Here is a 24,789-nt window from a genome sequence, read left to right on the forward strand (position 1 = left end):
TAACTGTGTTCTGAGACAACAATAATAAAAGAAGATCATCACTATTTTTGAACACTTAACAGAATCAAGTTGCCCTGATTTTGTGTAAGAATCTGTTTAAAGATCAGTTTCCTTCATCCTTCTGCTATCATTCTCCAAGGAATTGAAATTAATATGCAAATTAGAACTTATTTGTGATCTGCCAACTTTCAACCTAGCCAAAAAGAGAAATGTTAGCCTCAAAAATATTTTAAAAGCGTATGTTAGATTCGGTTTCTGGTCTTTTAGTATGAGAACTGAAAGCCCAATAAGTTGGGGAGTCTTATTTAAAACCAACTACAGAACAGTATAGAGGGCCTACTTCCCTGGCAAGGTTTAACTCTAGAAGCAGTATTTCCAAGCTAAAGGGTGAAGATTCAGATTTAGGCTTATCAATTTATGACCATCCTAAGTTGCAGTGCACTCATTCATGGAGAAGAAAGGGGCATTCAGGCTAGGGAAAACCTCATTGGATGCTCAGCTTAAACCATGTCAGTCAAAAAAAAGGTGGCCAAGAAGAAACTGGGGATTCGGGTGCTGCACAGACTTGTGCAAATGTCTAGGACTCAGTTGGAAAGTCATATTATTCCTGGACTCCAATGCCTGCCCCCTGGAGAAGTTAATGGTGTTAATTTGTAAAGGTTCATTTGGGAAATGTTTGTGATTAATACTTGCTCATTTGCATAACACTGTATTGTGTAAATAAAGCTATGGGCTTTTGCTTTCCAATAGTGAAGCTCTACTGAGATGATAAAAACTGGACAAAGGGGGCTATGGGACACTTAAAGGAGGTCACATTGAATTTTAACGCATGAGCCTGCCCTGGTTCATTTTATATGGGTAATGGAGTACTGCAGAATGCAGTCTGTTTACTGCAAATCTGCCTTCCAGATTTTTCAATAAACATATTTTCTACACTGAAGAGTGAAGCCAATTCAGTCTAGGGCTGATTTAAAAATGTTATTAAAGAAAATAAGGATGAGTATCTTCTTAATTCTTACATTAAAATGTAAATGGGGTAATTATAAAATAATAAACTCTCCCCGAATAAAAAATGCTCAGTTTCAGAGTTCACTTATGCAGATTATAGCACCATTACTAAACTCTGGAACACGTATATGTCACACTTGTGAACTTGCCATCCAGACTTTGTGGCTTGACTTCCCAGAGTCTAAACATGACTTAGAAATTTAATTTCTTTCTGCATTATCAACAGAACTTTTGAGTGGTGACAGGAAGCTGGTGGTCACATGCTCACATGTGTACATTTGTCCGTGTCCTCATTACTAAATACACAGAAAATTACTAACTTTGAATGAAGCTCAAGTCAAAGGTAAACCTACTCCCAGAGCAATTCTGGGTGGAGAAAGAAGGTTGGCACACCTTTTCACTCCCAACTCATAACACAAATAAAACACAAACTCATAGTCATTCTTTCTGAGTCTTAGCTGTTCCACCTGTAAGATGGAGGTGTTTATACCCCATCCTTCTAGCAGAAATGCCATGGAAATGAGTTTTAGTCATAGAGCTGGGATGGTCCTCCCAAAGATCATGCAGTCAATTTTAGGTTATATCACAGAAGAAGAAACTGAGGCCTACAATGGTGAAGTGATTTATCAGGTTCAGAATTAGGACTTAATTCTTGTTCAAGGACTCTCACTCTACTGTTCTATACTGTGAGGGCTCTCTACCCATGGGATAATAAAAATACAGAGCAGAAGATCTGGAACATGTTCTAAGAGGATCTAATAAGGTTAATCTTTAGATGCTTTCAGGTACACTGTCTGCTAGAAAAAGTCGCTGCTGGGCTGGAGCCTAGCACAGTTCTTGGCATAAAATAGGAGTGCAATAAATGCTAGGAAAGTAAGTAAAGTTATTATATGAGGCAACATAATATAATAGGAAGAGCTGTGGATTTAGAGGCAAGAGACCAGAATTTATGTCCTAGCTCTGTTGACTGTGAAAATCTATGTAATTCTAAAAGATCAGAAACAACCTAAGTGTCCACCAAAGAGGGACTAGTTAAACTGTGGAACATCCACACATAGACTATTGTACAGTCACCTCTCGGTATCTGTAAGGGATTGGTTCCAGGAATCCTCTCGGATACCAAAATTCAGGGATGCTCAAGTCCTTTAGTTGCCTTCTCTATCCATGGGTTTCACATACAAAGATATGGAGGACTGACTGTGTGAGTCTTCAAATTACCACAAATTTAGTGGCTTAAAACGAGACACATTTATCTTACAGTTCTGGAGGTCAGAAGTTTGACATGGGTGTCATTGGGTTAAAAGCAAAGTGTCCGCCCAGGTGTGACCTCTTTTGGAGGCCCTAGGGGAAAATCAATTTCCTTGACTTTCCAGCATCTAGAGGCTGCCCACATTCCTTGGCTTGTGGCGCCTTCTTTCACCTTCAAAGCCAACAATGGCCAGTTGAGTTGTTTTCACATCATGTCACTCGAACCTTCTCTTTTGCCTCCTTCTTCTACTTTTAAGGAACTTTGGGCCCGCAGGATAATCCAAGATAATTTATTTTAAGGTTGGCTGATTAGCACCCTATTCCATCTACCAACTTAATTATCCTTTGCCACATAAGATAATGTAGTAAAAGGTTCTAGAGAGTAGGATGTGGACATCTTTGCCTAGCACATCTACAAAAAATAGTGAGGGAGCTCTCTATGTTCTAATAGGGAAAATCATCCAGGATGTATTGTAATGCAAAAAATGCAAGGCAAAGAAAAATGTGAATAGTACTCTACCTTTTATGTAGAAAAGGGAGAGAATAAGAATATTTATTATACTTGGTTATATATACATCAACAAACCCAGAAAAGATATGCAAGAAATATTATGGTGGTTACAGATAGACAGGGGATGGCATGGAGGGTGGGAGGATGGGGAATACGATGGAATAAGATTTTTCAAAGTATCTTCTAAAATTAATTTGCTTTTTGAACCACGTACATATACACTAGTTTTTTTTTTTTTTTTTAACTTAAGGGATTTGTAATTGCCCCCAGAGCCTCTATTATTCACTTACAGTCAAAACCTTTTGTTTTGAAGAGACTATCTGTCATCAATCTTGTTACTCTTTCTCTTCTTAAATTAACTCTTCTAACAGGCAGATCCTCATTGGTCAGTGGCTTGGTATCAAGCAGTTCTCTACCATTCCATTCATGGACTTCATGAAATTCCGCATCTTTTGCAAGATTTTTGCAATTTCACTTTGCAATCTATTTACATTCTATTATGTTTGCAACACCTAGCATTGCTGCGCTGGGAATGCTAGAACTAAGGGGATCACATGTCTTCAGGTGGGCATTCATTTTGTAATTGGTCAGTTAAGTAGTAAACACTTTCATTTTATATTTAAAAAGTTACAGAAACTTTAATTTCCCCATGTGACTGTAGAAATTTGGATAATAACTGTGTAAAACTGTTAAATATACTTGGATCTATTTTGGTCTTTATTATTCTGTCTTTTCTTGCAAAATTCCTTTAATTATTAAGCCTTAAATCTAGTAATAATATTGTAGTTTAAGTTATGACTGTAGTTACATCTCTACCATTAATTAGTCTTCTATTTATAAAATATTTCATGACTCATATCATATTGATTTTTTCTAGTCAGATTTACTTTACATACAGTAAAATTCCTTTTTCAGTTATTGAGTTCTATGAGTTTTGAAAAACAAAAACAGTAGTGTGAGCACTACGACAATGAAGATTTAGACTATTTCCATCCTTAAAAAGTTCCCTCATGCCCTTTTGGAGCCAATTGTCTAACCTCACCCTCAGTCCGTGTTAACTACTGATCTGATTTCTGTCCCTGTAGCTTTGTCTTTGGCAGAAAGTTATATAAGTGCAATCATACAGCATATAGTTTTTGTGTCCAACTTCTTTCATTAGTATACTGCCTTTGAGAGTCACCCACATTGTAGCATGTATTTCTTTTTATTGCTGAGCTGTAGTCTATTTTCTGGCTATACCACATTTTGTTTACTCATTATCAGTTGATGGACATTTGGGTCAATTCCAGTTTTGGGTGATTACGAATAAAGCTACTATAAATGGCACATATGTATGAACATATGTTTTTATTTCTCTTGGGTAAATACCTAGAAGTGGGATTACTGAGTTGTATGGGAAGTGTATCTGTAACTTTATAAAATTTCTTATTAATAACTACTAAATTCTTTTCCTGTACCATTTTGTATTCCTGTTAATAATGTACTTACTGTATGAGAGTCCCAGATGCTCCTTCTCCTTGCCACTTGGTACTATCAATTTGTTTAATTTTCACCATTCTGATAGGTGTCATGGTATATGATTGTGGTTTGCATATCCTTAATGTATAATGATGTTGAGCATCTTTTTACATGCTTGTTTATCATTCATATTTCCTCTTTAGTAAAGTACTTGTTCAAATATTTTGCCCATTTATTATTTATTATTGAGTTGTAAGTTATTTATATATTTTATACAAGTCTTGTGTTTTACAAATATTTTTTCTCAGTGTGTAGCTTTTCCTTTTATTTTCTTAACAGTGTAACAGGCTCATTTGAAGAGTACAAGTTTTTAATTTTGATGAAGTCCAATATATCAATATTTTTATAATTCATACTTCTTGTTTCCCATGAAACCTTTGCCTAACTCAAGGTCACGTAAATTTTCTCCTATGTTTTCTTCTAGAAGATTTATAGTTTTAAGTTTATAGTTATATACGTAATTCATTTGAATTGGTTTTGTATTTTGCATGAGACAGCAGTCAAGATTCCTTTTTGTTGTTTACCTATGGATATCCAATTTCACTATTTGTTGAAAAGATTAGCCTTTCTCCTTCGAATTGTCTCTGCGACTTAGCTGAAGATCAACTGACCATACAGGTAGTGGGTCTATTTCTAGACTCTCTATTCTGTTCCACTGATCAGTGTGTCTACTATTCTTTCACCAATATTACAATCTTGATTGCTGTAGGTTTTATAGTAAGTATTGAAATCAAGAAGTATAAGTCCTCGAAATTTGTCTTTTCTTAAAAAAAATGTTTTGGCTATTCTAGGGCTTTTCTTTTCCATGTACACTTAAGAAATAGCTTAGCATTTTCTATAAAAAAGGCTTCCGGAATTTTGATTGAGATTGTGCTGGGTCTATAGCTCAGTTTGGAGAACTGACATCTTAACAATATTGAGACTTTGAATGAATTGATACCCTATATTCCTCGATTTCTTTAGATACATTTTAATTCTTAAATATAGAGTTATTTTAGTATTTCAAAAATACACGAATCCTATAACATCTTCTTCACAAAATGGCTTCTGGGGTGGAGTAAGTCAGGAAATACCACATATAATATACAGCCTCCATATTCAGATTTGTATTGGTCATTGGCTTTACTTGGTAATTGGGTGTTGTAAACATTCCAATATTATTTATTTTGATTTCATGCTATTTTATTTCTACATTTTTAAAATCTACTTTCACATAAGATTGATTTGTACCTTTTTCTTGTTATCTTTTTTTAGCAGGACAGTTATGCTGGCCGGATAAAATAATTTATAAAGCTTTCCCTGTATTTCCATGTTCTGGGAAAACATAAATTGTATAGTACATTATTCTCTCAGGTATTTGATATGATTTGGCACACATTTAATATGATTTAGTACAACATGAAATATGACACTTGTTATCAAGAGTAATAGCAATGTTTTTCTTCAGCATTCATTGCATTTTATTTTCTTGTTTTCATTGCATTTTAAACTTTTAAAAAATATTTTCTGCTATTCAAGTATTTTTGAAAACTAAATATAAGTGGTAGAATTACGTGTAAAACGGTATAGGTAAGACTGATTCCAAGGAGAAATCTTTGATTTTTGATATTAGCTACCCTATTGCTTGAGTTTCTAGTGTTGAATCCAAATCCTTTGAAAATCTGGCTCACTGAAATAAGTGGGCCACCTATAGGAGTGGCTGCCGGCAAATATGTAAATATGAAGAGATGTGCAGATTCAGAACAATCAGACTTTCAACTTGACAGACTACAGAGAACAATGAAAAGATAGTACTCACATCCGAGTTAAAGCGAAGCTGACAGACATTACAAGAAATAACTTGTTTCTTCTTTGGGGGAATGGACACTCCAAATGTGTGGTTAATGACTGCTTTTTGCACAGGATCCATCTAAAGAGTAAACGATAAAATAGTCAATTTATAACTTCAAAGGATAGGCAATAGTGTGAACAAGTAAAAGTAGCTGTATTATTTCTTAAGGTTTTAACTTTTAGTTCCCAAACAAGGATAATAATCTCATTCAATAGTAATGTACCTGTCTCCAGGAATTCAAAACTAAAATCAAAACAAAAAACAACTGTGTGAAATCATAACACACACACACACACACACAACAAGAAAATCACCATATCCCAAGGAATCTTATAAGGTTCCATGTAAGGAGCTTTGAAAAACCTTAAAAGGATAATAAAACAAGAAAACTTAAGACCGAAAAGTCAGGGTTGAAATTAACTTGTTAATGTTTTCCCTGTATCATGTGACGATACTTAAGATGGTCTCAAAGGACCTCAATGACAATTATTACAGATATATTTAAGTTTTTAAATTTTTGATTTATGGCAAAGTCATAAATGACAGGCTTATATCACAGAACAGAAAATTTTGAACTAATTTTTAAATAATTTATTACTTTTCATGTGCTATAGATTGAAATTCATTCTACTGGAAATGCACGTCACAATGATACACTCAAATGCATCAGATTAGTTAATATGTAACTCTTGTTTAAATATTGGTCAAGTGAAATTTTGACTTATAATCTGTGATTTTCCTCCCTGTGGTTTGCATGTACCATACATATTCAGAGAAATGTACAGTGATAAAAGTCTTTAACCATAGAAAAAACACGGCACAAAGCCATTAAAACACTTGGGAAAAGAAAGAACTCTATCTGCAGAGCCTATAAAAAGAGAGACAGCAGTGATTCTCTTGTGTACTCCAGATAATAATCTCCAGCATTAACATCAGACAACTGGCAGGTCAAAAAACAATGCGGATGATGAACAAAGGGTTACTTATAAACACATGTAACACGAACAAGGACAGATCCACTGACACGACACCATCGTCTAGGAAATCTCCTGAGGTTAGAGTTTAAGACTGGATTAGTTGATGATATTTGGGAGACAGGAGAAATGAATACTATCCCTGATCATGTGTGGAAATCAACACAGTGCAAAGTTAGGAATTACAAGAACTTAAATACTTCAGAAAGGAGAGTGGATTACAGAATTATTGAATATCAAAGTAGCCTATTTTTTGCAATAAGTTTAAGAGAGATTATAGAACAATGTATTCCCACTATAAGGGGTATTGGATGCTTAAAAAATGCGAAGAGGGGAGTTTTCTGGAGTGCTAGAACTATTCTATATTCTGACTGTAGTGGTGGTTACACAAATTTATACACGTGTTAAAATTCATAGACCTATACACACTCCCCAAAAGTCAATTTTATGTATGATAATTTAAAAAGTCAAAAAGAAATTGGTAAGAGTATTGTATTTAACTACTAAATGTAAAATAGCATTCTTGGAAAATCTGGGGATTTATTTTGTTCAAGGTCATAGTTGATTGTAGTAAATTTTCTTTAATGAGAATTAAAAAACCACAACCCTCCACGGGCAAAGAAAATCTCAAAAGGTCAGAAAATAAAACCCTAGTTCACTTTCTTAGTTTACTCATAAGAACATACACTTAAGTCTTGTTTATCCGTTTGCAAAACAAGAAAGTATAGTTTCTGATTGTTACTAGAGATGGCAAATCAGTATGGACAGGCTTCAAAATAAAACAGCCTAACTATATTTTCAGAATGAAATAAATACACTGCTTTTCAAAGTTATAAAATAGAAGCATTTTATTGAGATGTTCTGTTCTCAGGCTCTGGAAAATATACCTGGTGATGTGTGAGCTACATGGGATAAAATTATATTAATATTTCCCAAATACCAGTTTACTGCATGCCACTTTCGTTATTTTTGCCATAACCATATACTATTGTGTCATTATTTTCTTAATAAATCAACTTTTTAAAAAACATAGCAATAATATTCACATCATAGTTTTAATGTACACTTTCTTATTACTCATTTCAAAAAATATATTGAAAATTAACATTAAAAATTGAAACTTTCACCATCTAGAATAAATGCACATATCGTAGTTGTTCCCATACCACAACATAGAAACATAGACAAAAGATACATCTACAAAAATTTAGTTCCAAGTTTTTCATAAACCAAGGTATCTGTTGACAGCTTCAACACAACCCTTGAATATAAACATTCCCTTTGAATTTTTGAAATTATCTACCTACATAATTTTTCAAATAACTCGACACAAATTTATTCTACTCAAATCTCAAATTTGCACCACATCAGCCTGAAAATATCTGTTTATATTGCCAAGGCTGAGAGCTCTCTGTTCTGAAAGGTGATTTGCAGCTGAGCACTCCAGATACCAAGGCAGCTGAGTTCCCACTCATCTGCTCCCTGAAAAGCAAACTAAGGAGGATCCTTCAAGAAACTCTTGCCAGAATTGGCTTCCCTACTTTGTATACATATCCTATTCATCCTCAGAAAATCAACTAAATAAACACAGCCCTTTTACCCCATTCTTGTCGCCTGTCATTAATTCTTGCTGCCTTTCTGTCCTTTGAATGACTTACCACTATCACAAGAAAATTTTATCCTCCGTGTTTCTCACTTGGAACAGATTTCCTCTATGTCCCACTTGATTCTCTACTTTCTTACAGGTATTTTGGGGAAAGATCCACTTGGTTTTTTCCTAACTTTCTTTTATCTTCCTTTGTTGTTTATTGTAGAATTCTGTAATTATATTTTTATTCAAATGTCATTTTGGGGAACATGATTTAGTTGAAAGAAGACTTTAAATGGTATAAAAAAGAATGTTCCACTTGCCAATTCATCTGAAATCTTGAAACAGACGTGGTCTAGCTGATATTTTATTTGCCATCTGATGTAATAACTGCAAATACCTGAGTCATTTTGGTGGGATCCAGACTTGGCAATGACATAGAAAAGGTTTTCAGATATCTTTTTTTTAAGGTATAAAATGTAAAATCCTAAATTTTTTCTTAGCATTCTTATAATACTCTAAAAGTTAGCAGAAAATAATAGCTTTGTTGTTAACAACTTACATTTTTTCTTTCACTAATGCAATGTCAGTTCTCTGTAATCATGACATATGTAAAACTAAATCAATGGTAATTATTTTATTCAATCACCAATTTTCAAGATGAAAAAAACATTCAGGAAAAATAAAAACATTCTCATAAATCCTAAAACATGATAAATGCAAGCGATTCAATTTAGTATAGTCAAAACTATATACCTATATCATAACGATTTCACATGTAGAATACTCAGGAACATTATTGGAGTTATTGCAATTATCTAACAAACTTTATTTTTAAAGATTCAATTGGCATTTTATAGACATTTGATTGTTAAAAAGGAACAAATGCTTTCAAACATCTTTATTAAAATATTTATATCACTTTTAAATGAACGAATGCCTTGTTAAACATTCTTATTAAATTAGCTCATGTTAGTTCACATTGCACAGAAAGCCATCTGTGGATTAAGACTGTGATGTATTGGTGAAGAATGCTTAAAAGCTTTTTTTAAGGAAAAAACTACCACATAGCTCTAGCTACCAATATTCCTTACCTGGCAGAATTTATTGGTCCCAAATAAGCCTCTTCTTTTCTAAAAAGTAAAAGTTAGAAGTAGTCATCTGGAATTTTGAGGCTAGCAAGTATATTTACATGAAATTTTTAGAAATCCATTTTTTTTTTTTTTGCTCATCTCTGATTACAAAGCCCGAAATGCCTACTAACTAAAAAGCAGCAGCAAGAGTTAACACTTGCCATTTTTTCTAACAAAAATCATGTAGAAATGAAAAGCAGAACCTATTAGTGCAATTAACTGGTGGGTAATAAAAATGAAAGATGGGTTGTGGCTGTTGCCAGGAAGTGAGGAGATAATTGGAGGCTATGTATGGACAAATTAACTACTATATTATAGTACTTGTAAAAGGAATTAATGATGCTGGGCTTATCACGCCATCTCTCAGATTTTCAATATCAAAACAAGAACAAACAGGTATTTTTGGTGTATTCACTAAGATTATGTAACCACAAATATGTGTCATTTTTTGAAAATTACTGAGTATACCAAAAAGTAATTTACATCTGCACAGTGTGGGCAACTGTGTAAAAATATGCAGCCGCAAATCAAACCTAGCCCTGGGGTAAAGAAACACAATGCAGCACCTCACCAAAGGCCAGGATGAACGCTGTGGGCGGGGAGAGTCTGTAAGGTAGGGGATGCATGATCAAATGACTCAATACTCCATGATATCTAGATTCCAGATAATTTTGCTGGATGGAACTTAAGGCAAAAAAAAATAGAATTACAAACTTTTCAACTATTGATAATTTTCAAGAGGCCTGAAGTTTGAATTGTATCCTTATAAGTATCATAAAACGATTTCACCAGCCATCAAGTGGGGATGAGTATGGGAGTAAACTGAGCACCACCCAATTAAAAGGCAAAAAAGACTGCTCAAGAATTAGAAAAGGCTTTGTTCTATGTGGTTAAGTGATTGAGTAGCGTACTATTCTTAAAGATGGGGAAATTTCATCTTAAACTTAGCCATCTACCTTAACCAATGCTCTAAAAAGCATTTGGTAATCACTTATAAAAGATAGTAGGCAATACTAGCTTTTCTAGTAAAAAGAAGTAGAAATCAGTTTTTTGAACTTAAAATGTAAAAATCAATCACCCAACAAGCATTTCTGGAGGCCTAATAAGTTTCATATGTTGTCCCAGATTGGCTGGTGAAGAAGGAGTCAAACATAAGAATGGACATAATTGTAAACGTTAAAAAGTAAGAAAGATAGCATAAACTCTATGTAATTGGAGGTGGGGAAAAGAAGTCACCATTAAGCAGAATAACGGGGCACAAAAAGGCACACAAAGGTCTGTCTCCTCTGCCCCACCCCTACTTTGGACTTCTTTCCCCTTTTCTGATTTTCTCACACTTATCATCCAGGATCCTCCCTTTACAGCAATATCAATGTGTTATCCTCCCAGGAGTATTGGCCTTTTAATTCCTTTTTCTAGCAGTGTAATAAAAATAATAAACATCATACTAAGAGCAGCTTAGATTTACAGAGCTCTTACCATGGGCCAGGAACTATGCTAAGGGATTCTCTCATGTCATCTCCACCCTCCACCGTCACACGGGACAAGACGCAATTATCATCCTCCTTTTACAAATGAGGCGTCTGAGGCTTTGAGAGGTGTAATAACTTGTTACCCTTGAGTTTGTAGGTCTGAAGCCCAGATTCAAACTCAGGCAGGAGTCTCGCCCACATTGTTCCCTGCTAACGGCGCACTGAACAGGGATGAATGGCATGGTGTGTGGCCCTGCTGTAGGGTGTGACGTTTGGGAAGAAAGGGCAAGCGTCTTTAGAATTTCTGCAGCATGGCGGGCAGCTGCTTAGTCAAACTACACAGAAGGCCTACTTGGTGCTTAAGTAAAAGTTTCCTGGAGAAGTGAGTCTCGGTTTTCCCCTTTCTGAAGCATTTCTGCCCTTCTTAGAATAAGCCTATTTCTCCTTGTGCAACTTCAGAAAAGCCATAAGTAAAAACTGAGGCTGTCCTGTCCTCTTTCCCCATTGTAACTGCTGGGCTTGCACACAGAAAAAAAAGAAAGTTCCAGGAACACTTAGAGATTACACATAGCAGGTGACGGTCATCATTTGCACCTGTCCTCAATTTACTGCAAAGAGGACCTCAGCTACTAAAGCCTTGTGATTTAGGGCTTTCTGGAAGTTTGGCTAAGTGTCAGTTTTTTAACTGTGGTATTATCGAATTACTGTAGTACGAAAAGAATAACTATTTTTCATCCCTTCCTTTTTTTAATATTGGATTTATGGAAAAGAATGTGACAATAGGGTCTTATTAGAACTTCAAATGTTCATGACGTGACACATTAAAAGTGATAGCTAGGTCATTGAAGAGGAATATCTCTCTGAAGTTAGTTTATAAAAGTTTTGCCTTTTGTATTTAAATACTTTGACCACATGCCTTTATATTATTGTTCTACTTTTTTCAAATCCTTGCAAACTTAAATAGAAACAAAACAGACACAACTATCACAAAGACAAATTTCTCTTCTCAAAGATCAAGAAATACAAACAACTGCATATTGTTGGCAACATTAACTCAACCATACAATTTTGTACTGTTTCAGATTTCAAATCAGAAGTCTCAATAAAAATAAACCACATGGAACATTATACCCGGATTACACGCTACCGTGAGACCTGCATTTTTGTAACTGGAATATGTAAAAGCTGAGACTCGTCATACTGACACTGCTTCTCCTACCCAGAACACCCTGAGAGGGGCCACCTGAACACCGTCATTGTTGCTGAAAGGAAGACAAGTGGCGTGTTGCAAAGACTGTTGATTCAACCAAGAGTCATATTTCTGGAAAGGTGCTTCCTCCACGAACCCCCAATTCTTCTGCTAAAACCACACACTGGCTGTGCCTTGCAAACAAAATCAACTGTGCCCCTGTGGGATACAATTACCCCACCAGAAAGTTAGCCAGTCATTCAGAACTGGGATAAAGGCTAAAATAACACAACATAGCCTTAAGAAAATAATAGGGCACATTATATCTAAGGCTCAGACCCAATAAAGCTATTATTAGTACTAGTATTACTTTTTCATCAAAATGTTGTAGGCTTTTAAGTATTTTGAGGCTGGTTGACAATTAGCAGGATGTGATTGCTGCAGAAATTAAGTGGGATCCCAGGATCCCTTTCCAGAGGCTTTCTAGTGGTGGTTAGTCTTTCCTATAGAAAACATAAGTGGAGTCAGCCCAAAGATCTAAATCAGCCAATCAGAGGAGAGCACAGGTTAGCATTTCCTTTTTTTCCCTTTTTTTTTTTGTTTGTTTAAATGAATTCAGAAAGCTTGATATCTTTCACTCAAATTTCATGTTGTCAGGCCCCCTTTGAAAAAAACTCTGGGGTTCGTCAAACAAGAGTTTTATATCCATTGACAAACAGGATGGCTAGGGTAAGGAAGAGACTATGTGATCTATTTTGTACAGAAAACTAAGCTGCATTTTCCAGTAGTTTTTTTTTGGAGAAATTCCACTTTGGTTTTATTTTTAGAAGAATAAAAAGAAACATATACAGGATGCTAAGAGATTTGTGTTTCTGCCATAGAATAATATCCTCTTTCTAGATCACTCTGATAGTAAAAGATGCAATCTTTTAAGAAGTTAAATGTTTCTTATTAAACTTAGTTCTGTCCTTGGGAATTTTTGTTCCTTTCCAACACATCACACTTTTATATATGCATGATTTTCAATTTGCACAAACACTATATTTTCCTGAAAATGGATTCATTTAACAAAAGTTTATTAAATGGCTATCATACACTGCTTTCGGAGCTGGACATACAGTGGAGAACACACCTTTAAAAATACCATATTCTAGTTGAGGAGACCTATATATTTAAACTAATAAAGAAGGTATTTTCAGAGAGTTTTAAGTACCATGAAAAAATAAAACAGGAGAATGGGAAAGAAACAATATTTTACCATGAATAATTCCTAAAAACATCTTGGTTGTCTTGATACAACTATGATTCAAATACTTTTACATATAAAATCATACTAAATGGTAATAATAAGGACATTATTCCATAATTTAGAGAAGTTCATACAGAATTCAGAATCATACAACTTGTAAAAACTGTAGAGTGAGGGGCACATTCTCCAGCTGTCAAAGTGGTCTGTGAGATCTCTGCAGAGGAATTCTCCAACTGCCAAGTCCCCGGACAACACTGGATCTCAGAGCCGCCACTATCATCACACCCCCAGGGAGAAGGGGAAACGAAAGTGCTCCGCATTTTGGAAGTTCTCCAAGGATGAGTGCTAAGTGCTCGATGCCTCTCACCCGGGGACCTTCCTAGTGGGTTTCTGTACAGTGTGGTTGGCCTAGTGCTCAGCGACTAGTGAAGTGACCATGAGTTAACTTTTATCGTTTTTCAAATACGTACACATTTTGTCTAAGACCTAACAGTTATTTGTGAAGATATTACGAGGAAATAATGTTTTCATTTTAACACCTTTAGAATTTAAAGAGTTACCAAATGGTAAAAGCAGAAAAGCTAAAAGCAATGAATGGGTAGTTTCACCCTCTCTCCCTCTTTAGTGGAAAAACAGTTTAACGTTTTTCACAGATAATTAAATTGCTCCAAGTAGAAGGAATAATTTTTAAGTTCTTTTTCGAACAGTAGTTATTTTGTTAATGAGAGATGCCATAAGATTAGAGCTGTGCGCTTTACCAAAGCTGAATGTCTAACTCTGACAGTAGATCCTTGTAGGTAATAAATATGGTGAGTACGCATGTAAAATGTTCCATTTTCCTGGCTGGCTCCACATGCCTGGTGATTTTCCATGCTGCCAGGGATCAAGAGTGATGCAGCAAAGCTGTAGTTATGCCGCTGGGTAATTTAAGAAGCCACATCAAAGAGCATTCCAAAAAGTTCAGTTTAACAAGTAAGACTTTCAGCTTACGTCTGCAGTGGGCGTGAGACTTCACTGAAGGTTCGCTCACACCTCACTGCGTGGACCCACACCTACCCAGCGATGTTTTGGGTGTTGATGTTCCTATTCAAACATTAGATGAGTAAGCTAAAGAATTTAAATTCAATTGCATGTGTCCTCATATTCAGGTTAAAAACTGCATTTTGAAAGGTCTAACTGGTTAATGGGACGTATTATGGGAGCCCAGACCACCCTCAACCCCAACTGCAACTGCTTCTTTTATTGGAGGGAGAAAGCATTAAGGTAACGAGCTGAATTATGCCTCCTAAGGAAACTCAGTGATTTTCTTTGCTTCCATTTTTGAACAAGCAAATGCTTAGATGTGACTGGAAACCATTAAGAAAGAGAGATGTTTTTCCATCAGAACACAAAGAAAGTTCCTGAAGGGGTTTTTATTTTATCTTCAAGATTTGATGTTCATATCACTAAAATAAATTTTGGTCAATGGTTGCATACAGATTTGAAAGATCTGTAACATCTGTCAAAAACAAGGTAACAAAAAAATTAACATGAAATTGTTAGATGTTCTTTTCAGGGAATGTGAGGAAAGATACAAAGTTTTTAAGAAATGAAAAGCTACCTGGAATCTTTTAGGGAATTAATAAGAATGTAGCTCTATTGTGAATTTTTTTCAGCAACAAAAGAAAAAGTAGAATGATAACAAATAGTATTAATTTTTTCTGTCTGTGGAAGTTAATACCCTCAAAGTACTTATATTTCATAGTTCTCAATGAAGTATATTCATATTTCAAAAAAACAAACAGCCCAAGGCACACATAGTGACAATGAACTGTATCACCCAAAGAAAAACACCGACAAAGCTAGTCTGAAAATTCTATTCAGAGTGATGGGAGTAGGAACTGGATTCACCAAGAGAATAGAAAATAAATGACTCGGGTGTTTCTTTTGTTATTTAGTATTGTGTTTCCTCAGGGTGAAATAAAACAAGAAATAAATCATTTCAGGAATATAGACTGAAGAATAGCTTTTCAATAGATGTGCAAAATGCTGAATACGATAGCGACTCATTTGAGGCCCGGTCGCGGGAAGCGGTTATTCTACGGCACATTGGAAGAAGCCGTCCACTCTGGAGTTTAGAAGGACAGGCTGATAGCTGAGATAGAAGATAGTAACCTAGTTCTCGGCCTTTCCTTTTGTTCTTTTTTAAAATAGTGACTTGAAAACAACCCCCAACACTTGTCTCCAAGATTAAATTTCTATAACATAAAATTTAGTGCCAAAAAGAGTCTGAGAAATATCTTTAAAAAAATAGAAATTTTTATTCTTTAGGAGAAAAAAAAATAGTGTGCAAGTAACTGAAGACTACTTGATGACACTTATGAATGTACTTTTAAAAATTATCGGTGCTAAGTCTCCAAATCTGAGCAAGTAAGGAAATGTTTGCCTGTTTTCTGGTAAATGGGCTAAAAAATGTTGCAAGGGCTTTCTAAGAGACTAGGGAAGTAATGAGCTTTCTTGATTTAAAAATCAATACACCTCCTGAACAGCCAAATGCATTAACTGACATCCTTTCAAAACCGTTCTGTCAAAGCTAAGTTTGAAAGGCTGTTCAGTAACTAATCAGATACATCCTGATGCTGAGGCAAAACAGGTCTGTGACACGAATTAAAAAGGTACGAGATGAAAAGAAAACCCCACCAGGCAGGACGAAGAGCAAAATTGAACACCTGGGCCTGTTTGAATGTTTTTTTCATTCTGCAAAGCAAAGTGGAAATGAAGTGTCTTTTCCCCAAAAGGAGGACAGCACATTTCTTACTCTTGCTCTAAGAAGAAACCTGACAGTGAAGGCCCGACGAAGCCTGATGCAGGGCCACAAGTGTGCAGGGCTCCAATCCTAAGCATTTTGGGCTCTGACTCCCCGTAACACACTCTTGTTATACATGGTAAAATGTCTGAGATCATCTACATTTTCAAACTGGGTTTTTTTTTGGTGAGGATGATTGGCCCTGAGCTAACATCTGTTGCCAATTCTCCTCTTTTTACTTGAGGAAGATTGTCACTGAGCTAACATCTGTGCCAGTCTTCCTCTATTTGGTATGTGGGAGGCCACCAAAGCATGGCTGGATGAGCGGTGTGTAGGTCCCCACCTGGGATCTGAACCCGTGAACCCCAGGCCACCAAAGTGGAGCACGTGGACTTAACCACTATGCCACCAGGCTGGCCTCTTCAAACTGGTTTTTTAATTGTTTTAGTTTGAGCCCCAGAAATTTCCCTCCACCCTATCCCAAAACAGAATCCTAACTGGAAATTTAATATAATAAAACACTGAAAACAGTTCTGATTAAAGCACGTAGGTCAGGCCCCATACCCACCAGCCTGATTTTAGTCCTACTTCCTCATGTGAAAATGAGGAAAGGTTTGGAGAGTTCTAGTAACTTGCTTGAGCCTCTTCAGTTAAGACTAGAACCCAGATTCCTGCTATTGTTGCCAGATTTGCAAACAAAAATCATTTTTTTTTAGTATAAATATGTGCTAAACCCTGCATAGGATATTCTTATACTAAAAATGACTTGTTGTTTATCAGAAATGCAACTTTAACTGGGCGTCTTGCATTTTATCTGTCTCCCCTTTCCTGATTCCCAGCAGGGCTATACCAATATGGGTTCTCCAGCCCTCCTGCTCCTTGCAGGCTTACCTTGTCACACTTAGCATTTTAGGATTTTGATAAGGAAAGTGGTCCCTGAGGGACTTTGTGGACAGGTGATATCAAAAATATTTTATGTCATATATTCATCTTGCTATTGCCTTTTTGTATGGATGGATATGTGTATACTCTTCTCAACAAAAAACATTTTTGGTTCAACTCTGTGTTTATAGTATACAAAATATACCAGACTGGTAAAGCAAAATAAAGAGCTTTCATAAAGCGCCTTACTCTGCTGGCTGCAGTGATAACTGCTGTATTGAATAAGGCTCTGTTAATGGTGCAGCTTGACATTTAACATTTATCCATTTGATTTACAATTATTTTTACATGATTGCAAGAAGGCTATAGTTCAAACCAAAAGTAGTTTAAACTGAAATGTTTTCCTTTTCTTTTGAATTTGTAAGGAAACGTAGTCACTTGGCAAAACTATTTTATTCATCAAATTTATTTCAAATATACACAAAGCCCTTTCTGTTCCTATGTGTTCTGAATAAAGCGACACCTATATGAGGAAAATGAATATAGCAAATGAAATCATCAAGTTAAAAATGTAACCAGTTTGCTTATATTTGGGCCATAAATATGGCATCAAGATTTCCTGATCAAGCAATGGAGGAAAACCTACATGAACCACAGTGCCAGTTATTGTGAACCACAAAATCCCTCAGGAACGTTCCAGAAAAGTTTTAATGTTTTGAAGCAAAAATCATTTTTATTTATAATCCATCTACTCCCTTTGAAGATTTTCAGAAACGTTTCTGAATTATTCTGTTTTCCATTCTGAAATTCAGCCTATCAGGGTGCTTGACATGTCAAAGTCTTCACAACAATCATTTGATGGTTGTTTTCACCCTTCTGTCTCCCAACCTCTAACACTTTTACTGAAATCAGACAAACACCCATAACTAACAACACCAGAAGTTGATATGTCACTTTATTTAAAAGATTTCGTATAATTAGTCAGGGATCACCAAATTTCTGCCTCACAACAGAACAATATCATAATAACGATTGCTGGCAGTTCTCAAACCACTGCAGTCCGATTGGCCTCCCAACGCCAAGGTTAAAAGCCGGCCTCTGGAAATCAATCATGCTCCAGGCAGAGAAGAATATTTCAGTGATATGAAAGCTGAAATGGAGACTATAATCTTTTGTGATTACCCTTGAGGGCGAAGCAAACGCAAAAGGGAAAGTCTATGAATTGCTGGTAATTTCCTGTGATGACTGATTCCCAGGAAATTCTGATATTACTTTTGCTCTGTAACAAAATGATGGTTCCCCAGAAGTGGAGCTTCAAAGACCTCCACATCTGGGTGTCACAATGCTTCTTCAGAAGCTACTCACCCTTTAAAGGGGCCAGGCTTGCCAGGCAGCAGCTCTTTCTCTGAAGACAATGGAGGGTCTGATTGCATAAGGAGTGATGAGCTATTTGATACAGGCTGTCTTTCTAGAAAGTTCTTTTATGAAGGAAGGGATTTAAAATGTATCTGTTTTAAACCTTTTATTCCCCTCACAGAAGTCTAAAGATTGACCCATTTCTCTGCTGTTTCTAATGACTATGGAGTTATGAAATCTTGGCTTGTATAATTTTTAAAGTTTTATTTAGGCTATTTGTTTTCTGAGAAAAAATAATTTTCATATGTATGTGCATACCCTTAAGGTCTATATACTATTTTGGTATAGAATGTAAAATCACTAATCTTTTTTGAATAATTATCAAACTTACAGTTAGATGTCACTGCTCAGAGTACAGGTTAAGTGTGCCTTTTCATATGATTAGCAATTCAAATTTTAAAAAAAAGGGGCGAGGAGGAGGAGGCAGGGTAAAGGGAGATCTGTAAAAGTCAAAAGGGCAAAGAATTTTTAGAATAAATATGCATTATCAATACATGAAGGATAATTCAATGTATTGGCTACTGTGACTGAGTTGAAAATATTTTTTAAAATTTCTATTTTAACTAATGTCAGTTTGGTTAATGAATAATGCCAGAATGAAGGTTCTATGTTTGGAAGTCAACAGTATTTTAAAAATATAACAGAAAACATTGTCATGTCTTAGGAGTCAATGGCAATGTGTCAAAGGTACACAGCTCTCAGGTTCAAAATACCTTTATACGTAGCCTTTAAAGTCCAAATATCATTGAAGGTAAACAGGGAAAAATGGAATCCAACCAAACCGGTTGTAGTTATTCCCAACCTCCACTCAGTAGACTTTCTCCCCAGCCCTGCTCCAAATTCAGCTGCAGCCTCTCTCCATTGCTTTCAGGCAGTCAAGTGATTCTGATTTTTAAGGATGTCCTACTATTATCTGAGTCAGCCAACATAAATTGAGTGCCTGCTTACTACCAGACATGACTACTTTCAACTGAGTGTAAATTTCTGCAACTCAAGATCCAGGTCTTAGCCATACGTATATCCTTATCGTTTACCTTAATTAGGATTGCTCTAATGCACAAAGCCAGGCCCAATGATAAACAAAACTTGGTTTATTTAAGGTAATTGATTAGGAAGAAGAGATCAAAGGGAGAGGAATACTAATAAAAGTATTAATAATTATAAGACTAGAGCTTTGCTGTTTTAAGAGTCCTTTCATAAACATTCTCTCATTTGATATTCATTGGTATTTTAAATTATTAAAAATAGTATGGCGATATGTTATATAGTTACGATTTTCTCACAGATTCTCACTAAATTCCAAAAATTTCTAAATATTCAGCCACATCCTCAAGTCTCCATAAAGACAATCACCTCAGATTGTCATGGTGTAATGCTATGGACCAGGAAGGTATTATCACCCGTAGTTTTAAAATGGGAAAAAGTGAAGCTAAGATGAGAAAAATGACTTTCTTAAGAGTCCAGATATGGGTCTGCTGAATCCTAATCCAGTGCTCTTTCCTTATGCAACGAAGTAGATCGCTCTCCTCGCTTCTCCCCTCCACTCTGGCTCCTGCTTTCCCAGGCGGCATGAAGCAGAGTCACGGCTAGATGGGACTGTTAGAGGCTTACTTTGGAAGAAGTCAAGCAGAGTTACTTCTCTGAGATCAGAGAGAGCGCTCCACGAGGCTTTTGAGAGGAGCTGGGATACAACTGTAAATAAATGAATGCACCCACCTCCTTCAGAAGGGGGATACTTAAAAAGTTGACACTTAAGTATATCCCATGTGATAGTGGCTATTAGTAATCATTTTAGCATCTAATAGCTTCAGCTCATTTTGAGAAATGGAGATTTTGTGAGTTTGATTATATTATTATGATAATGAGCCATCTTACATATTATGGAAGTTTGGTGTCTACATAAGGAAAGTAAAGAAATTAGACCCAGACACATGTCTTTAATTATTGGAGACTTTCTGTATACCTCTGATTATTTGTAAATCATAACCTGTGAAAGAGATCAGATATATTTTCTACTATACCACTCAGATCTTTACTTGGCTCTGGGAACTTCACAATAAGAGAAAGCAAGTAAGAGACTGACAAGACAATTCTATCTTCTACATAGAACATACTGCAAAGGAGAGTTTTTTAACCTGACTTTAGGAGCCACAAGGATTTATTGGATACTTAAAAAAATATGTCCCACTTGAATAACCTCTGAGAAATCCACACATTTAAATTCAAGATATGGCAGGTGGAGACAGCTCTTGCTTGTCTGATATTTAACTTTTTTCCATTTCAGTGTCAGAGCTGTCTATTGGAAGAAAGGAGAAGACTAGGTTATATTCTTCAACCTTGTGCTTTGCAAAAAGGGTACAGCAATGACACATGTAGCCAATTTCATATGTGGGTGTGTTAAAAGAATTACTTGTAAAATGTCTTTAAAATATACTATAGACCTCTGATACTGGAATTCCATGAAAATAAGGTATTGTTCATATACTTTATGTGTTTTTTATCTATTTCAAGCATCAGAATATAAAAAGGAAGGTAAGAAAACCTAAATTGACAGCTAAATCTGTGAAAAAAGTATTTTTCCAAGATTCCTGCTGAGCTGCGCAAAGATGTTGAAAGTTCACAGATTGCTCAATAGCACTCCCATTCATCGTTCGCACCCTCGACAGCAACTATAAAAGTAGAGAGACTGGAATATTCCAAAACATGTTCTTCCCTCCCCAAAAGAGATTTGAGACCTAATTCTGAATACAAGAATCTAGGAGGAAGTAAAAAAAACAACGGTCTGTGCTGCTGGATAGGTTCCCAAGTTTTTGATAAAATGTTACAGGGAACTCCACCATCAATTAATATTTATAGAGCAACCAATTTAGAAATACCTTTTCTGGGCTGGGGGGAATGTTCTGTACCATAATATTTTCTACTTTTTTAAATTTATTAAGCTCTCCCACTTTATCACAGGCAGATACAGTCTTGGTCACTGAGAGAAGCAAAGAACAAGGTTGTTGCTGGTTCCTTCTTCTTTTAATTAACCAGAGATTTGTTAAGAATAAGATAAATTTGTTTAAGAAGTGACAGGGACACTTTTTCCAAGTTGACTCTACTCTTAAAAAATGCTGACCTGGGACAGCGCCAAGACTGAAGACCTATCTTGCCAGAAAATTTGATGTGCCCTCCAAGTACACATAATCCTTGAAATTCTAGCACTGAAAATGAGGTCCCAGAGCCATGTGAGGTTGAGACCAGGATAATGAAAGGGACAAGCAAGAGGACATAGCATGATGGGACTTCAATGCCTCTTTTCACAGGCTCCTGAAACCTTGTGTTCTCTTATCCCATAAGGGCCCATCAAGTCTTAATCTGATGTTTCTTGGCAGCTTTTATCAACTGAATTACTATTCACTATGAGCAGAATCCTCTATCATGTTATGGTGAATTATACAAGAGGCGGAAGTAATTTCTATCAGACAGTGAGGAGCTTCTGTCTTTTTCACTATAACCCCTCCTTAGCACACTGACTGGCACATGTAGACGTTCAGAAAGTGGTTGTGAATAAATGCCTTTTCCTAGACACCCTGAACAAAGTTTCATTAGGGAGAGCGAACACATATGACCACACATTATATCAATGTGCATGTATACATATATATATATATATATCATACAAATAATATCTACATCTTCTAAAGGGGTTTCAAGAGTGAGTAGAGAAAAGGGGAGATTTGAACACAAAGTCTTTAGCAGATACATCTTAAGACTTTAGAATGAGGCAAGGGACATGAGTTAAATTTGAAAAGGACATGTTTGTAGTTTGAAGAGGAGATGGAGACAATAGTCACTATGTAGTTTTTTCCTCCCAGTGGTCATGTTAACATAATTTTTCTCTGTGTCATATTTAACAGAGATGTAAAAACTTCTAGGCAGGAAGCTATGCTTAAATATTTGTACAGAATCTTCTTTAGTTTTGAACCACATTTCAAAGATTTCCTATAATCACTTTTTCTAATGATCTAAGGAATGTTCTGTTGACTTATCTAAGTCTGATAGAAGGCCATCCTCCTCTTCCTCTTCGAGTAAATTTGAGTAACCATGGAAAATTTCAATTTGGCATATTTCAGTACTATACATTTCTCTAGAACAACAAAACAATATGACGTATCAATATATTTTAAGCATATCACAAAAATAAAAATTCAACAATTTTCTCTTTTTTATTTGACTGGGATAAATGTGTCATTTCAAGTAGCTGGACATACTAGTATCCTAGGAAATATGGAATGTATAATTTTTTTTTTTAAGGAAGATTAGCCCTGAGCTAACTGCTGCCAATCCTCCTCTTTTTGCTGAGGAAGACTGGCCCTGAGCTAACATCCGTGCCCATCTTCCTCCTCTTTATATATGGGATGACTACCACAGCATGGTTTTTTTTTTGCCAAGCGTTGCCACATCCACACCCGAGATCTGAACTGGCGATCCCCTGGCCAACGAGAAGCGGAATGTGTGAATTTAACTGCTGCGCCACTGAGCCAGCCCCTGGAATGTATAATTTTTTAATGACAGCAAAGCTTTACTAGAGAAAAAAGAAGACTCAAATGGCAAAAATTCACATTTGAGTTGCATCGGAAGAGGTAAAGTGTTTTATTTAAATCAAAGAAAAATTCAAATAAAAGAAAAGTATGTATCCAAATATTTAAATAAAGACTTCATTAAAGAGGTAAAGGTATTAAAGGCAGGAAAAAACTGAAATGTTCTAGCTTCCTTCCTTCAGATTTCCTTAAAATAGCACCTCATGAGAAATATGCCATGAATTAACAGCAAAATAAACATGATTTTGATTCCTAATTTCTTTATTTTGGACCTCCTTGATAAATGTATTATTTCTTCTACAAGAAATATTCATTGATATTGCCAAATTATGCATGACCCAGAATCTCAAAGAGCAGAGAATCATAAAATAAATGGTAAATATATAGATCATTTCACATTTCGTCTGGATGACTCAAAGAATCATGCAGGGATTTGGGACTTCATATTTTAGAAATAATCTTTATTCCATTCCACATATTTGTTCAAGTGTCAGGAAAAAAATAATTTCAAGGTAAGCAGTAAAAATCAGATTATTTTCCATGAAAATAAGATCTTTAAGCCTTTTGCCATAAAGCAGCAGTGACTTCCATTGTATTTATGCTTTCCTGGAGCAGCTGCAAAAAATGGCAGGACTCATAAAGACATTTGGAATAAATAAGCATGGAAAACACCTGTCAATCAGCAAAGAAACCAACAGGTGACTGTGGTCTTAAGGCAGCTCTTGATTGGAACTTTAGCTCTGGAGAGGCACACAAATAGATCTGTGCATGTACCCAAACTGTGTCTGTTAAAAAGAAACCCGACCTATTTATCATCACATACAACATATAGGTGCTTATGTGTCTTAGTCAACTCAGGCAGCTATAACAAAATGCCATAGACTGGGTGGCTTAAACAACAGAACTTTATTTTATCAAAGTCCTGGAGGCCAGGAGTTTGAGATCAGGGTGCCAGCATGGTCAGGGTCTGGTGAGAGCTCTTCCTGGCTTGCTAGTGGCTCCCTTCTCACCCTGTCTTCACATGGTGGAGAGAAGGAAAGCTCCCCAGGGTCTCTTCTTATAAAGGTACCAATCTCATTATTAGGGCCCCACCCTCATGACCTCATTTAACCCTAATTACCTCTCAAAGGCCCCATCTCTAAATACCATCACACTGGTATCAGGGCTTCAATACCTGAATGTGGGGAGGAGGACACAGACTTTCAGTCCATAACAGTATACGTGTGGATATGTCTTCTAATTGAACTTATTTTATCATATTAAGTTGATACTAACCATCATGATAAGTATGCAATTTATTTCAATTCTGAACAATTGTCAATTTCTGAAGAAGTCTCTTCTTAAGAAGAATTAAACACCAAGCATTATTTGGGTTGAACAAAGATAAAAATTGGAGAAACAA

At 35.8% G+C, this 24,789-nt stretch overlaps 1 protein-coding gene across 12 annotated transcripts in view; it reads right to left on the minus strand.

Moving 5' to 3' along the window:
• Positions 1 to 24,789, minus strand: part of ZNF385B (zinc finger protein 385B) — a 387,462-nt gene that overhangs the window by 51,873 nt on the left and 310,800 nt on the right. For 8 of the 12 annotated variants that reach the window (XM_044768627.2, XM_044768623.2, XM_044768624.2 and 5 more), the window contains 2 exons: positions 9,773 to 9,811; positions 6,084 to 6,194 (listed from right to left, as the gene is read on the minus strand). In XM_044768627.2, coding sequence (XP_044624562.1) covers positions 6,084 to 6,194; positions 9,773 to 9,811 — 150 coding nt within the window. The remainder of the gene's footprint in view (positions 1 to 6,083; positions 6,195 to 9,772; positions 9,812 to 24,789) is intronic. The other 4 variants (XM_070508197.1, XM_044768629.2, XM_070508198.1 and 1 more) reach the window with 1 other exon arrangement.

This window comes from Equus asinus, chromosome 4, assembly GCF_041296235.1.
Source record: "Equus asinus isolate D_3611 breed Donkey chromosome 4, EquAss-T2T_v2, whole genome shotgun sequence".
Taxonomy (NCBI): Eukaryota; Metazoa; Chordata; class Mammalia; order Perissodactyla; family Equidae; genus Equus; species Equus asinus.